Source organism: Aquarana catesbeiana, linkage group LG03 (genome assembly GCF_042186555.1).
Source record: "Aquarana catesbeiana isolate 2022-GZ linkage group LG03, ASM4218655v1, whole genome shotgun sequence".
NCBI lineage: Eukaryota > Metazoa > Chordata > Amphibia > Anura > Ranidae > Aquarana > Aquarana catesbeiana.
The window spans coordinates 184,037,621-184,052,762 of NC_133326.1; the positions used below are offsets into that span (position 1 = coordinate 184,037,621).

Genomic DNA, 15,142 nt, shown 5'->3' on the forward strand with positions numbered 1-15,142 from the left:
AAGGACACTGTGGTCATAAATGGATGGACATGGTCAGCAACAATACTCAGGCTGGCCGTGGCATTTAAACAATGCTCAATTGGTACTAAGGGGCCCAAAGTGTGCCAAGAAAATATCCCCCACATCATTAAACCACCAGCCTGAACTGTTCTTAGCTGACAGGAGTGACACACGGTGAGGTCTTCTGCTTCTGTATCTGCTTCAAGGTTCGATGTGCTGTGAGTTAAGAGATTGTATTCTAAATACCTTGGTTATAACGAGCTGTTATTTGAGTTACTGTTGCCTTTCTATCATCTCGAACCAGTCTGCCCATTCTCCTCTGACATCAACAAACAATTTTCATCCACACAATTGCCGCTCACTGGATAATTTCTCTTTTTTGGACCATTCTCTGTAAACCTTAGAGATGGTTGTGCGTGAAAATCGCAAATGATCAGCAGTTTTTGAAATACGCAGATCAGCCAATCTGGCACCAACAACCATGCCACGTTCAAAGTCTCTTAAATCCCCTTTCTTCCACATTCTGATGCTCGGTTTGAACTTCAGCAAGTCATCTTTACCACATCTAGATGCCTAAATGCATTGAGTTATCATGCGATTTGCTGATTAGCAATTTGTGTTACCAAGAAATTGAACAGGTGTACCTAATAAAGTGGCCGGTGTGTGTGTTTATATATATCGATATCTATCCATCTAGATAGATACACACACACACAGTATCTCACAAAAGTGAGTACACCCCTCACATTTCTGTAAATATTTTATTATATCTTTTCATCTGACAACACTGAAGAAATTACACTTTGCTACAATGTAAAGTAGTGAGTGTACAGCTTGTATAACATTGTAAAATTTGCTGTCCCCTCAAAATAACTCAACACAGCCATTAATGTCTAAACCGCTGGCAACAAAAGTGAGTACACCCCTAAGTGAAAAGGTCCAAATTGGGCCCAATAAGCCATTTTCCCTCCCCGATGTCATGTGACTCCTAAGTGTTACAAAGTCTCAGGTGTGAATGGGTAGGTGTGTTAAATGTGGTGTTATCGCTCTCACTCTCTCATACTGGTCACTGGAAGTTCAACATGGCACCTCATGGCAAAGAACCCTGAAGATCTGAAAAAAAGAATGGCTGCTCTACATAAAGATGGCCTAGGATATAAGAAGATTGCCAAAAACCTAAAACCGAGCTGGAGCATGGCAGCCGAGACCATACAGTTGTTTAACAAGAACAGGCCTCGCCATGGTTAAGTTGAGTGCACGTGCTCAGCGTCATATCCAGAGGTTTTCTTTGGAAAATAGACATATGAGTGCTGCCAGCATTGCTGCAGAGGTTGAGGGGGTGGGGGGGTCAGTTTGTCAGTATTTAGACCATACGCTGCACACCGCATCAAATTGGTCTGCATGGCTGTCGTCCCAGAAGGAAGCCTCTTCTAAAGATTATGCACAAGAAACCCGCAGTTTGCTGAAGACAAGCAGACTAAGGACATGGATTACTGGAACCATGGTCCTGTGGTCTGATGAGACCAAGATAAACTTATTTGGTTCAGATGGTGTCAAGCGTGTGTGGTGACAACCAGGTGAGGAGTACAAAGACAAGTGTGTCTTGCCTACAGTCAAGCATGGTGGTGGGAGTGTCATGGTCTGGGGCTGCATGAGTGCTGCCGACACTGGGGAGCTACAGTTCATTGAGGGAACCATGAATGCCAACATGTACTGTGACATACTGATGCAGAGCATGATTCCCTCCCTTCGGAGACTGGGCCACAAGGGCAGTATTCCAACATAACAACCCCAAACACTCCTCCATGACGACATCACGGAGCTGGTGGATGTTAGAGACCTTGCGCTCTTCCACCTTCCGTTTGAGGATGCCCCACAGATGCTCAATAGGGTTTAGGTCTGGAGACATGCTTGGCCAGTCCATCACCTTTACCCTCAGCTTCTTTAACAAGGCAGTGGTTGTCTTGGAGGTGAGTTTGGGGTAGTTATGTTAGAATACTGCCCTGCGGCCCAGTTTCCGAAGGGAGGGGATCATGCTCTGCTTCAGTATGTCACAGTACATGTTGGCATTCATTGTTCCCTCAATGAACTGTAGCTCCCAGTGCCGGCAGCCCCAGACCATGACACTCCCACCACCATGCTTGACTGTAGACAATACACACTTGTCTTTGTACTCCTCACCTGGTTGCCGCCACACACGCTTGACACCATCTGGACCAAATACGTATCTTGGTCTCATCAGACCACAGGACATGGTTCCAGTAATCCATGTCCTTAGTCTGCTTGTCTTCAGCAAACTGTTTGCGGGCTTATATGTGCATCATCTTTAGAAGAGGCTTCCTTCTGGGATGACAGCCATGCAAACCAATTTGATGCAGTGTTCAGCGTGTGGCCTGAGCACTGACAGGCTGACCCCCACCCCTTCAACCTCTGCAGCAATGCTGGCAACACTCATATGTCTATTTTCCAAAGACAACCTCTGGATATGATGCTGAGCACGTGCACTCAACTTCTTTGGCAAACTATGGCGAGGCCTGTTCTGAGTGGAACCTGTCCTGTTAAACCGCTGTATGGTCTTGGCCACTGTGCTGCAGCTCAGTTTCAGTGTCTTGGCAATTAGCCTAGGCCATCTTTACGTAGAGCAACAATTATTTTTTTCAGATCCTCAGGGAGTTCTTTGCTATGAGGTGCCATGTTGAACTACCAGTGACCAGTATGAGTGAGAGCGATAACACCAAATTTAACACACTTGCTCCCCATTCACACCTGAGACTTTGTAACACTAACGAGTCACATGACATCGGGGAGGGAAAATGGGTAATTGGGCCCAATTTGGACATTTTCACTTAGGGGTGTACTCACTTTTGTTGCCAGTGGTTTAGACATTAATGGCTGTGTGTTGAGTTATTTTGAGGGGACAGCAAATTTACACTGTTATACAAGCTGTACACTCACTACATTGTAGCAAAGTGTAATTTCTTCAGTGTTATCACATGAAAAGATATAATAAAATATTTACAAACATGTGAGGGATGTACTCACTTTTGTGAGATTGTGTGTGTGTGTCTATATATATATATATTTTACATGTGCATGAATAAATTGTAAAGTGCTCCAACGTTAAAGCGGGGTTCCCATTAAAAAAAAAAAAAAAAATTAAAAGTCAGCAGCTACAAATACTGCAGCTGCAGACTTTAAAATTGGACACTTACCTGTCCCAGGGTCAAGCGATGCGGGGGATCGAAGCCCCGCTCGTCTCCCCCTCCGTTTGCTGGCGCCGGCATTGCAACTGTGGGCGCCGGGCTGTGGCTTCACAGCCGGGCACCCACTACGCATGCGCGAGCGGCGCCGCGTGCAGTGATTGGCCGCTCTTGATGATTGACAAGAGTGAGGGAGCAGAGCTGAGCCCTTCCTGTGCCGAGGGGAAGTGATGTCACCAGCCCAGGCACTGAAAGAGGCAGACTACGAGGGACCCCCCTAGCAACAGGCATTTAGAGGCGAGTAAAAAAAAAAAAAAAAAATTCCAAATGTTTTTTTTTTTTATTTTTAGGCACATTCATGTATTTTTTTTTTTTTTGGGGTGGAACACCACTTTAAGTTGTTATAATATAACAAAGTCCATTGGTGAAGTCACGTCAGATGCCAAAAGTCTTTAAAATAAGGTGAGTAAAGATGCAGCAAACGCCACACAAATGAGCGGTGCCTGTGTATCACTCATGCTCCCCACTGTGTAGTTGCACTCATCAGATAGATCTCCCCACTCAGAGGGTAAGCCGCATTTGCAGTTACAATGACTGTCAGCAGATCTTTTTCCCACGGGTGCCTCTGTTTCCTTAGACCCCTTTCACACTGAAGTCAGTTTTCAGGCTAGCTCCATCTTGTTAAAGCACCATATATAATTAAAAATGTTACCACTAGCTAAGTATTAGTAATGTGCAATGTTCTTCTAATGTGCATGGCTCGCTACATCATTCCCACTCACAGTTGATCTTTTTTGCAACTAAATTAGGCTCTTAAATTCCATCAGGGCTTTTTGGGCATTTTCCATACGAATGTGACACTACAAAATGTGGAAAAGTCCAGGGGATGCGAATACTTCTGCAATTTACTTTATACATATTGTTATTGCGACAAAATAGGTCTCCTACATTTATGCCTGAATAAAACTTTATCCTGTATACCGTATATACTCGAGTATAAGTCGATCCGAGTAGAAGTCGAGGCCCCTAATTTACCACAAAAAACTGGGAAAAACTTATTGACCCGAGTATAAGACGAGGGTGAGAAATGCAGAGGGTCAATAATGCCCATCTGCAGCTGCATGCCTCCCTGTGTCCTGTGCAGCCTACCTGTATCCTGTGCATGTGTCCTGTGCATGTGTCCCTGTGTCCTGTGCATGTGTCCCTGTGTCCTGTGCATGTGTCCCTGTGTCCCTGTGCCCTGTGCATGTGTCCCTGTGCCCTGTGCATGTGTCCCTGTGCCCTGTGCATGTGTCCCTGTGCCCTGTGCATGTGTCCCTGTACATGTGTATGTGTCCTGTGCAGCCTCCCTGTGGCGATCTACGATCAGCGTGTGATAATACACTTCGGCGGCCATTCCACTGTTCAAAAGCCGCGCCGCCTCCTCATCTGTGATAGGCTGACCGCTGACTGTTCTGCCTATCACGGACATTCTCTCATTCTCATACCACAGATGAGGATGAGAGAATGTCCGTGATAGGCTGAACAGCTGTCAGTGCACAGCCTATCACAGACGAGCAGGAGGTGCGGCTTTTGAAAGCCGGAATAGCCTCCGAACGAATTATCACATGCCGGCCGCCGTCTGCCTGCATGACACGCTGATCATGCACACAGACGGCGGTGACGCGAATATAAGTCGAGGGGGGCACTTTCAGCCCAAAAAAAAGGGCTGAAAAATTCAACTTATACTTGAGTATATACGGTATTTTATAGTGGTAACACTAAAACACATGAAAATAAATTCAGTGGAAAAAAATATAAGACTAAATAATAAAATAAAATATAAGAGCTAAATATCTATTCACAGATAAACATAAAAACAATGCTTAAAGTGTTACTAAATCCTGTAAAATGAAAATAGTTCATCCACCCGCCCACAGTATATAAATCTTATTTTTACATTAAAATACTGCCATTATATACCTTTTTTGGATGATCTGTATACCACGGTTACATGATAGACTTCATAATTTCTCCAGTGCTGAGAGTCGAGGTAGGAGGAGATTTTCACTACAGCCTGTATACACACCCACATGTGTGATGTCAATATCATGTGACCTGGCTAGCTCTGAGAACAAGTAATTATTCTCTCCAGCATAAAAGACAACTGAACATGCGCAGGTCGGCTACCCTGCCTGTGTTAGCTGGCCTTCCCCAGATAGACATTGCAGGAGGGGGAGGATCTATGCATAAATGATAAAACAGCCTTTTTACACAATGGATTAACCCCTTCAATTCCACAGTGAGTATAACAAGCATGCTATGCTGCATATACAGACTGATTTTACTGTTGTGGGTTTAGTAACACTTTAAAGGCCTCGTTGATGCTGGTTCGCCTGCATTTACCTTTTCTAAAAGCATAACACATATTATCTAGGTATAAAGGGTATAACTAATAGTTATGCCTCATTTTTTTTCTGGTGTTTAAATGTGTGTGCGTAAATCTACTACTGGATATAGAGAGCCGCCCCCATACCACATCTTTATTTAGGAGAAGCCTTGTATTTTTCAGTAAATACAAAGCTTCCTCTAATTGGTCATGGCAGAGAGGTGATCAGTTGACATTATGATCTCCACCTCAACCAATTAGAGGAAGTCTTGTATTCACTTGAAAAATAAAAAAGGTGGAGTTACCTTAAGTGCAGCAACTTGCTCTGTTTGCCAGAAAAAAAGAAAGTTGCTGTTCCTGCTGCTCAAGGAAGCCCTAGCTACCTCTGGTTCAAAAAGACGGTGCTAAATGGTCATTACATTACAGAACAAAATCTACATATTTTTGTAATCTAATGCTTTATGTCTCATGGAGGTGAAAAGGGAATGAAATCAACATGCATGCAATGCACCAAATAAAAAGCAGTGAAATTGCAAAGATGCTTACCACTCTCCACAGTGCACTGCTTTCAGTACACCTACAGCTGCGGTAGTCTGACGCTCAAAGCCCTGTCCTATGTGATCAGCATGTGCCCTTGTCCTATCTTCAAACAGCATTTCCCGAGGCTCACTAGCCCGAGGTAGGTACTGCAGGTTTTTTATTTCATTGGTAGTTCTAAAGAATAATAAAAAAGAAAGTTAAAACACAATGTAACCTCTGTAAATACCAGTTGCCCAAGATGTCTAACATGTTAATTTTGTTAAATAACTTGCAGTTTGTGTAACTGGGTCATTTTCACTGCTGCTCCCTATAAGTGGACCACTGTCAATATAGGTTTGACACAATCCAGCCTTTGAAAGATCCTTAGACTTTTACACAGTCACCTATACATGCACCTGAAGTGTAAAAACCTATGTGTCCTACAAATGTGTACTATGCACTGCTTGGATCCACTGTGCCACTAGGGTCAAAGGTCACAATGTTCCAGGTCTCCCTATAGATGATCAGTTACAAATTGTATTCCCTTAGGCCACCTTACCTCAAGTCCCTGAGGAGTACATGTACTTTTATTTTCAACACTTTCAAAGAAAATTCAAAATGTATGTAAATTCAAACACTTCATTTTGAGTTTAAAAAAAAAAAAAATAAGAGACTAGTTTATTTTTTGCTAAATGTGTACCGCTAGGAAGATTTCCCTTCGCTTTTTATCCTGGAGACTGAACAGGAAACAAGATGAAATCTCTGAAAAATGTTTACTTGAAACGTTAACATTATAAATTTTCTTTAACTTAAGACAGGGTATTCTTAAATGTTTGGGACAGCCAAAAGCAGACAACAGTCAATGAGGAATCTAACAGATGTGGAAATCTTACTAGGTGAATGTGAAGGGGTTAATGAAAACTTGATTGAAAATAAATAAATAAATAAAAAAAAAAGGGGGTGGTCTTGCACTTTAGACTTCCAGAGGAAGTATGGACCTTTTGGACATCGGCTAAAGATGTCACCAAAGGTATCACTCTTTCCTGTAACGTCTTGCAGTCTAAAGTGATATTTATCAAAACTGGGAGCAGGATCTCCACCTTTCCCTCACAGATGGACAATTGGCAAATGGCAATTGTAAAAAACTACACACTCTCTCCATAAATCACTGGGAGATGTCCCAAAAATTAATTTCAGATGGTATATGACACCCTACACAGTAGTCACATTTTCTGAATCAGGCAAAAGTTTATGCTGATGTGGTTGTGGTCAGGTGGGCATGCTGATACATATGTTATGGTCATGTCTCCATCTTAGAAGCTTTTGGAATGCAATGTTCCGCCTTCTCTCTGAACTGGTTGTATTACTAAACCTAATCCCGCTTTGGCCATTCTTAAGCATTGGCGCAGAGGACTTCCCTTCAATATTCAGACCCATGGTCATGCATGTTCTATTTATGCCTCGTTTACATCTTGTTAAAAAGTGGAAAAAGTTAGTGAGGTGCCCAACATACCTACGATTAAAAGACACATATATCCAATACATATTTATGAAAAGATTATGGCTTACTCTGCAGGCTATTTAGAAAATTTTCATAAGCATTGGGACTATTGGACAGTCTTTGTTAATAACCCTCCACGATAACTTCCATCATATAATTTTCCAACTATGAACGTCAAACGAATGTCTAAATTGAGTGATATCTGTACCCTAAAGCCTGGTTCAAACCAATGTGTCTTTTTTGCAGCTTTGCAGAAACGCACTTCAGTCCATTTGACATAGTTTCCTATGGGACATGCTCACATCTATGCTTTTTTTCAGCTGCTGCCTTTTTTGGAAAGGGTCAGGGACTTTTTTAAACGCAGAACAGTGCTTTTTGGTTCAATAGACTTCAATGGAGAATCTGTCGAAAAACATGTAGTTTGTTCTTGACGTGTATTTTTTTTTTTTTTTTTTTTTTTTAAATGGCAACAAATCGGCAAAAAAAACAAAAAACAAAAAAAAAAAAAAAAAAAAACCCCAAAAAACAAACAACATACAAAACGCATCGAAAAAGTGTAAAAACCTATGCGCTAAAACGCAGGACGCACTGCAGAGGCAGATCAAAAGCAAACTGCAAAGGTTTTCGTATAAATGTTTTCTAACCATGCTACATTTTACTGAAAATATATGTACCATCATTGATAAGATGTTGCAGTCTTAGGCCCCTTTCACACTGTCGGCAGACCTGAACGGGCACTTCATGCTAGTCTACAGAGCGACGGATGTCAGCGGTGACATGTCCGCTGACATCCGACCCGGTCCGATCCGCTAAAATCAGATGGATGGGATGGATGGCCCTACGTTCGCATCCATCCTCGGTGGATCGGATGAGATCTGATGAAAACAGACATGCTGTCCGTTTTCGTCCGATCTCTAAATAGCAACCAGCGGCGCTCGACAAGCCCCTCCTCGCTCAGTGAGCAGAGAGGGACCTGTCATCCCTCGGCTCAGCGGAGATCAACGGAGAGATCTCTCGCTGACCTGGCGAATTCCGTGGCAGCAAATCCGCCTCATGAGAATGAAGCCTTATGCTCTTGGAAATTATATCTCTAAGGCCCCTTTCACATGGCCACTCCATATGTTAGTTTTTCATCCCTCCGTTGACATACGAAAAACGGATATACATATATCTATATGGGATAGCGGACATTAGCGGATAATCCGCTGACATCCGTCGCCGCTAAGCTCCGTTTTTTATGAAGGATAAAACCCAATTTTTATCATCTATAAAAAAATCAAACGATCGAAAAACGGATGTTAGCAGACGATCCGCTTACATCCATTTTTAAACCCCCCCCCTTTTTTTTTTCATTAAACACACTGTATATAAGAACGGCGTGGAGCCCCCCCCCCCCCCCCCCCGGTCTATACCAGGCCCTTCGGTCTAGTATAGATTCAGAGGGGACCCCCCCACACCAATTTTTTTTTTTAAAAAATGGCATGGGGTCCCCCCCAAAATCCATACCAGACCTTTATCTGAGCATGGGGAAGATGGTGGCGGGAGGAGAAGAGGGTGGCGGGAAGAGATGGCGGCAGAGAGGACGGCACCAGGAGAAGACAGAGCTACTAATAGTCAAAAAACCGACTCTTGTTTTTTTTTTTTTTTTTTACATTTCAGTGCCTTTTTGGTGAAAGGGTAAGGGTAGTATGTACCCGATACCCATTCACATGGAGGGGCCCGGGATCAGATTCCGATAAGCCCCCCGCCCGCAGACCCCGACAACCACCAGCCAGGGTTGATGGGAAGAGGCCCTTGACCCCATCAACATGGGGGCAAGGTGCTTTGGGGTGCGGGGCGCAGAGCCCTCCTGCCCCAAAGCACCCGCCCCCCCTAGGATGAAGGCATTTGTGACTGAACTGAACAAAAAAAAAACGGAATGTCAGTGTGAAACCAGCCTATACCTTTTTCTATCACATAAGGACTAAGGTAAAGGCTGAAGCCTAGAATAGCTCACCCTTGATCGCATTGAAGTTGAACAAATAATTGATGCCCAAACCAAAAGAGCCACCAGCAGTTAAGAGTCAAAAATGGAACACCATTAACCCTTAAATAAATAAGACATGTCTAAATAAAATAAAAAAGACTGCCCCAGGTTATAGCTGATCTCGATTTCATTTAACTTTAAATAATTTGTTTGGACAAAGCAAACTATTTCATTCACTAACAGTTGCAGCGGCTGTATAAACTATATGTAGCCTCAGCCACATACAGTATACGGTGCTCTGTCTGGGTCTTGGGCCAAGAACATCCCGCTTAGTAACCTCTAAAAAGATATGCCTGGATGTAATAGCCCTTCCCAGCAATAATCTAAACTGTAATAGGAAAGAAAACTATAAACTGGTTAAAAGTAGTCATCCCACAAATGAAAGGTTGAGGTGATCTATAGCAACTATGTAAAAAGGAGGAGAAAACATTGTAATACTAGCCTACAAGGACATCAGGAGTCTCATGACTAGAAAGATGAGGATACCTTCCAACTCATATCCAAAGGCCTATCATGGTCCAAGAAGCCATAGAATAGCTTGCCTGCCTGTGTATTAGGAACATGATTCTAGGAACTAGACATGTGCACTGCCAAAAAAATTAATGTTTGTTTCTTTTTTTTTTCCCCGTTTTTGGGTCATTCGTTATGATTGAAATTCATTATTTCGAATAAATTCGTAAATTAGAAAATTTAGAAATTCGAAAAGAAAGAAAACCTGAAAATAAGAAAGAATATCCTAAAATTCGAAAGAACGAAAAAATGGGAACATTTTAAAAACCAAAATAACTCACTGATAACAATTAAATTATAGGTATTGGAATTTCCTTTCAAATTTGGCTGTTAGTGAACATAACGAATACAAATTTATTAGAAGTTACAAATTATCCGAAATAACGAATGCTGCATCTAAACAAATGGAACGTAACGAATTAATAATAATAAAACGTTTTTATTATTAAATATTATTAATTTGTTACTTTCCATTCGTTTAGATGTGACATTCCTTATTTTGGATAATTCATAACTTTGGATAAATTCGTATTCATTACGTTCACTAACAGCCAAATTTGAAAGGAAATTCCAATACCTATAATTTAATACTTAGTAATAGTTATTATCAGTTAGTTATTATTTCAGACTTTAGAATTTTCGTTCTTATTTTTGAATTTTCGAATCTTTCAATTTCAGAATTTCTGGACAAATTCGTGAAACAGGTTTTCGTTAATTTGAATATTTCCGAATTAACAAATTTGCCGTATTTTGACAAAAAATGAATTCGTAACGAAACAAATTGCACATGTCTACTAGGAACCCCTGTAAAAGGCAAAATGTAGAAGTAGGAATGGATCAATTTTCCAGCAAGAAGGACCCATGGAGGTTTCCAGGCTAGCACTATCCCCACTTAGGAGAACTCTGCTGCCAGGTAATAGAATGTTTTGTCTACTGATCTTACAAGAAAGTATAGGACTCGTATAGAAGATAGATATTTTCCGGGAGAAAGCAAGGATGCATTTTGACACTAGACGAATTAGGGAAGCATACATCCCTAAGGAAAATCGTTCCAGGATGGAGGATCAGAGTAAAGAGAAAATTCCCAGTTAGCAGGACAGGGTGTTCTGAAGGATCAGTGTTGTGCATTGACCAATTAGATTCTTTAAAAGAATGATCAATGAAAAGTTCTGAAGGACAAACAAGAGAAGGGAGACCATGTGAAAAGTACCTTAATCCCTCAATAACCTCCTGTATGCCAGGAAGGGGGAGTTATGAGGATATGCTTTGTTTATTTTGCATCAAATGGAATTAATGCTCTCAGGGATACATTTCTATAAAGATAGGAATCGGAAAACCACAAGATGCAAGGAACTCAAACCAAGCCTGGAAAAAAACAGAGGCAGAGGGAGGCCATTCATTCAGTGGTTTAGTTCTGCTTTAACCACATGCAAAACACAAGGTCAGATTCCTGCAAGAGACTGCAGCTGAAACACAAGGCACGGCAACAGCTTCAAAAGCACCAAGACCAAAGAGCGTTCTTGTTTAAAAAAGCTGATCCACAAATCTGAGTCAACCCCAATAAGGGACAGGCATTTATGCCAGACTGCTCAAAATGAGTCCCCAGTACGGACTCCAATTAATAGTGAAATCCCTAAAGGTGATAAATCAACCAGTTTGGTGGTATGTATTGTCAAGGTGGATGAATAGAGTTGCCTACAATGGGCAGAGACAAGATAATCTGTAAATATCCTTTCAAAAAGAAAAAAAGCTCTTTCAGCTTGTCAGGAGGAATATGATTCACAGGTTGTTTTCAATAGGCAGAGAAGGTTTTACACAGCGAGTGGGAAGAAACAGCTCTAAATGACCCCATGCCTACAACAGCAGATTGATCCTCCAATTGTAGGGTAGAATGCACTATATATCAATGACTCCTTGTAAGCCAGAATCTTATGGAATTTTTGCAACACTTGAATAATTTGCTGTATTAACTGTGCAGAGACAAATACAAAATGGATCTATTATAAGGGTCTTGGGTACATATGGGAGGTCTCAACCACGCAATATGGAGCTGTACAAGACTCAGGTCCTGGGACCACTATTAATATAGGGTTGTCTGGATTAATGATGCAAGTGTCTGTTCCTTTTGGGTATACAGAGAATTTACCCATAGCTACAATAGAGGAGTATGGGCTGAGGTCACCTGTTGCACCAGGACTGTCCTCTGTGTGTCTTTGGAAAGATATGTTGTACAGCATAACGGTAAGATAGGTCCAAAGTGAACCAAGGTCTTTTGTACTCACAAATCCAAGCAGCTGATACAGATAAAGGTTGCAGATGGCCGCAGGTGACAGAAGCGGAATCCAAGACCTGATTATCCACAAGGTGGCTCAGGAACAAACATCAACAGGAAAATTGCTTCATCAAGGATGATTGGCGAAAGAAGGAATGTGGAGTGAGTGCGCAACACTCCACCTTGCAGAAAATGCCAGAACTCAGTTCCTCTTAGCCCTACCTTCACTGTCTTAAGATGGTGGTGGTGGGAAATGTAAAATGCAACCAATAGTACCAACTGTTAGATTTTTCCCAGTGCTCCAGCCCAGCCAGTCTTGGACAACATTGGAGTCCTCAGTGAATGGGTCTTATCAGAGGATGTGCCATGACTCTGGAACTAAAGAGCCTCTTTGTGGCTAACACAGTACACAAATGCCTGAAAGTACCATGATGCAGAGTTCAATGCCCAAATGTCACATTTAAGATAAATCCTGCAATCCTACAGTGCAGTGGAGTTCAGATATAGATGCAGGCCAGATGATCTTACTCTCAAAGGAGTCATAAGAGCCTGGGTCACACCACAGGCTGTGCCACAGCTTTGGACCTGGAGAGCCTTCTGTGACTAAACACATTACACAAATTTCTAAAAATGCCAAGATGCAGAGTCCAGTGCTCAAAGATCATATTCCAGGCAAACACTCAATTTTACAGTACAGTAGAGTTCAGATATGGCTTCCAGATGGCCTTACTCTCAAAGGGGTCTTCAGAGACTGGGTCACACTAGAAGCTTTGCCATGGCTGTGAACGTGGAGAGCACTCTGCAGCGAACAAAGAACACAATGGCCTGGAAAACATCACACTGTGGAACCCAGTGCGAGAGAGTCACGTTCCATGCTAGCCCCACAATTCTCTGTCCAGCGGAGTCAGGATATGGCTTCCAAAACTGAGGATATGCTGATCCGCATAGCTGCTGTGTAGAGACTAGCTTAACACTGCGCTTCTTGATGTTTTGACTGAAGACAGCAATGAATAAATAAATCTACAGAATATTTCAAATGCAGAAAAAATAAAAGAGCATAAAGAAATAAAAAATAAAATTAATCGGAGTTGAGAAAAAGGCATCCAACCACCTTGTACACTAGCAAATAAAAAACGAGGCATGGAGGCGGCATTATATGGGGTAAGTTAACATTTTTTTGCCAACTTCCAAACCTTCTGTATAACCCTGAAGTCTATGAATTTTACTACATTTCTGTGTACCTCAATGGACAATAAAGCAAATGCTTTAACATACACTTTAAGACTAGCGTGGAACTTCAACTTTAAGATGGAGATTACTGCCCCACGCCAGTGACAACCATTATTTATTTCAATGCAAAAATGTAAACTGTCATGAGTGCAGGAATCAATATTGCAATCAAATAACAAGTTTTCCAAGCACTTTTGATCTCTAGAGACTGACTGTAATTATTAATGCGTGTTTTAAAGAGATTACTGATAACAAGAAAGTGCCCATAAAGAAAAAAAACTTCCTTGTAAAGCAAAAAAATACTTACCTCTCCCACTGCCCATGCCAAATGCAGAGAAATCATCCCTTGGAATCTCTTCAAAAGATCAACACTTTTGGGAGTGACGGATGCTTGGTGCCCCACTAGACTCAGTGGTACCTCCCACTGACTCGTATAGTAACGTAGGGTTTGACAGACTGAACCACTGAGAACAGCAGGGGACCAGGGGATTGATACTTGTAAAGCGTCATTAATCACTTCCATACCGGACCAATTCTAGCATTCCTCTCCTACATGTATAAATCATAATTTTTTGCTCGAAAGCACGATCTCAGGCTTTCCAGCAAACAAAAAAGAAAAAAAAAAAACAAACAGCAGTGTTTACATCTGTCAGCACCGGAAGTGACGTTGCTTCTGGCCTCTAAGGGTCATACATCTGGTCCACGGTCAGCTCTATGGTAAACCGCCACCAGCTTCATTCTCCGGCTTCCCGGTCGCATTGGCGAGCCGGGAGAAGCACCGGAGGGCGGTGGGAGTCACCCTGCTGAAAAAAAAAAAAAAAGATATTGGAATGATGCCTGCAGCTGCAGGCATCATTCAGAAATCTCCACTCAAAGTTTAGGACGTTATATGACAACCTTCGGGCAGGAAGTGGTTAATGACAACTATTTATCCACAGATGATTGGAGCATGTGAACGGAGCTGCAAAGCTTGCCAGACTAAATGTCGAGGTAGGGCACTGCTGTGTCTCCAATACAGTAGTCCACTGGCCAGAATGCACCCTTTTGCTGTATAAACATCTCCAAACAATACTCTTCAAGTATGGAACACCAATAATTATATGATTTTCTAATAGAAGGAGAAAGTTGTAAAATTTGAGTGCTGCAACTACACTACTTTTGTGTTAAAACTAGGTTTTTGAACATAAGTCCTGTGATGTTATTGTTCCAGGCATAGATGGTACCAACATAAATCCCCTAGGACTAGCCTGAAATCTCTATGTACCTTTTTCTTTTGAATGGAGACTTTGGCATGTCAGCCACAGGGATCATCTGCTCTCCTGGGCGCACCCACATTATAGGACCATCATCGCTTTCTTTGCGGCTTTTTAGCTCCAGGCTTGAATGAGTTCCCCACGGCAAAGTGCGCTGTCATTCAAGTGAAATTTTGACACAGTCAGTTTGTACACATTGCTGTTAAACATGAAATCAAACAGTAGCAAAAGTTACTTGCATTATTTATACAATATTCAAGTCC

The 15,142-nt window shown here is 42.0% G+C and overlaps 1 protein-coding gene across 1 annotated transcript in view; it reads right to left on the reverse strand.

The window, feature by feature from the left end:
• The window catches only part of RSBN1L (round spermatid basic protein 1 like), a 125,014-nt gene that overhangs the window by 22,640 nt on the left and 87,232 nt on the right, over positions 1–15,142 (reverse strand). The window contains exons 5-6 of the mRNA XM_073619591.1: positions 14,891–15,033; positions 6,115–6,282 (exon numbers count right to left, since the gene is read on the reverse strand). Coding sequence (XP_073475692.1) covers positions 6,115–6,282; positions 14,891–15,033 — 311 coding nt within the window. The remainder of the gene's footprint in view (positions 1–6,114; positions 6,283–14,890; positions 15,034–15,142) is intronic.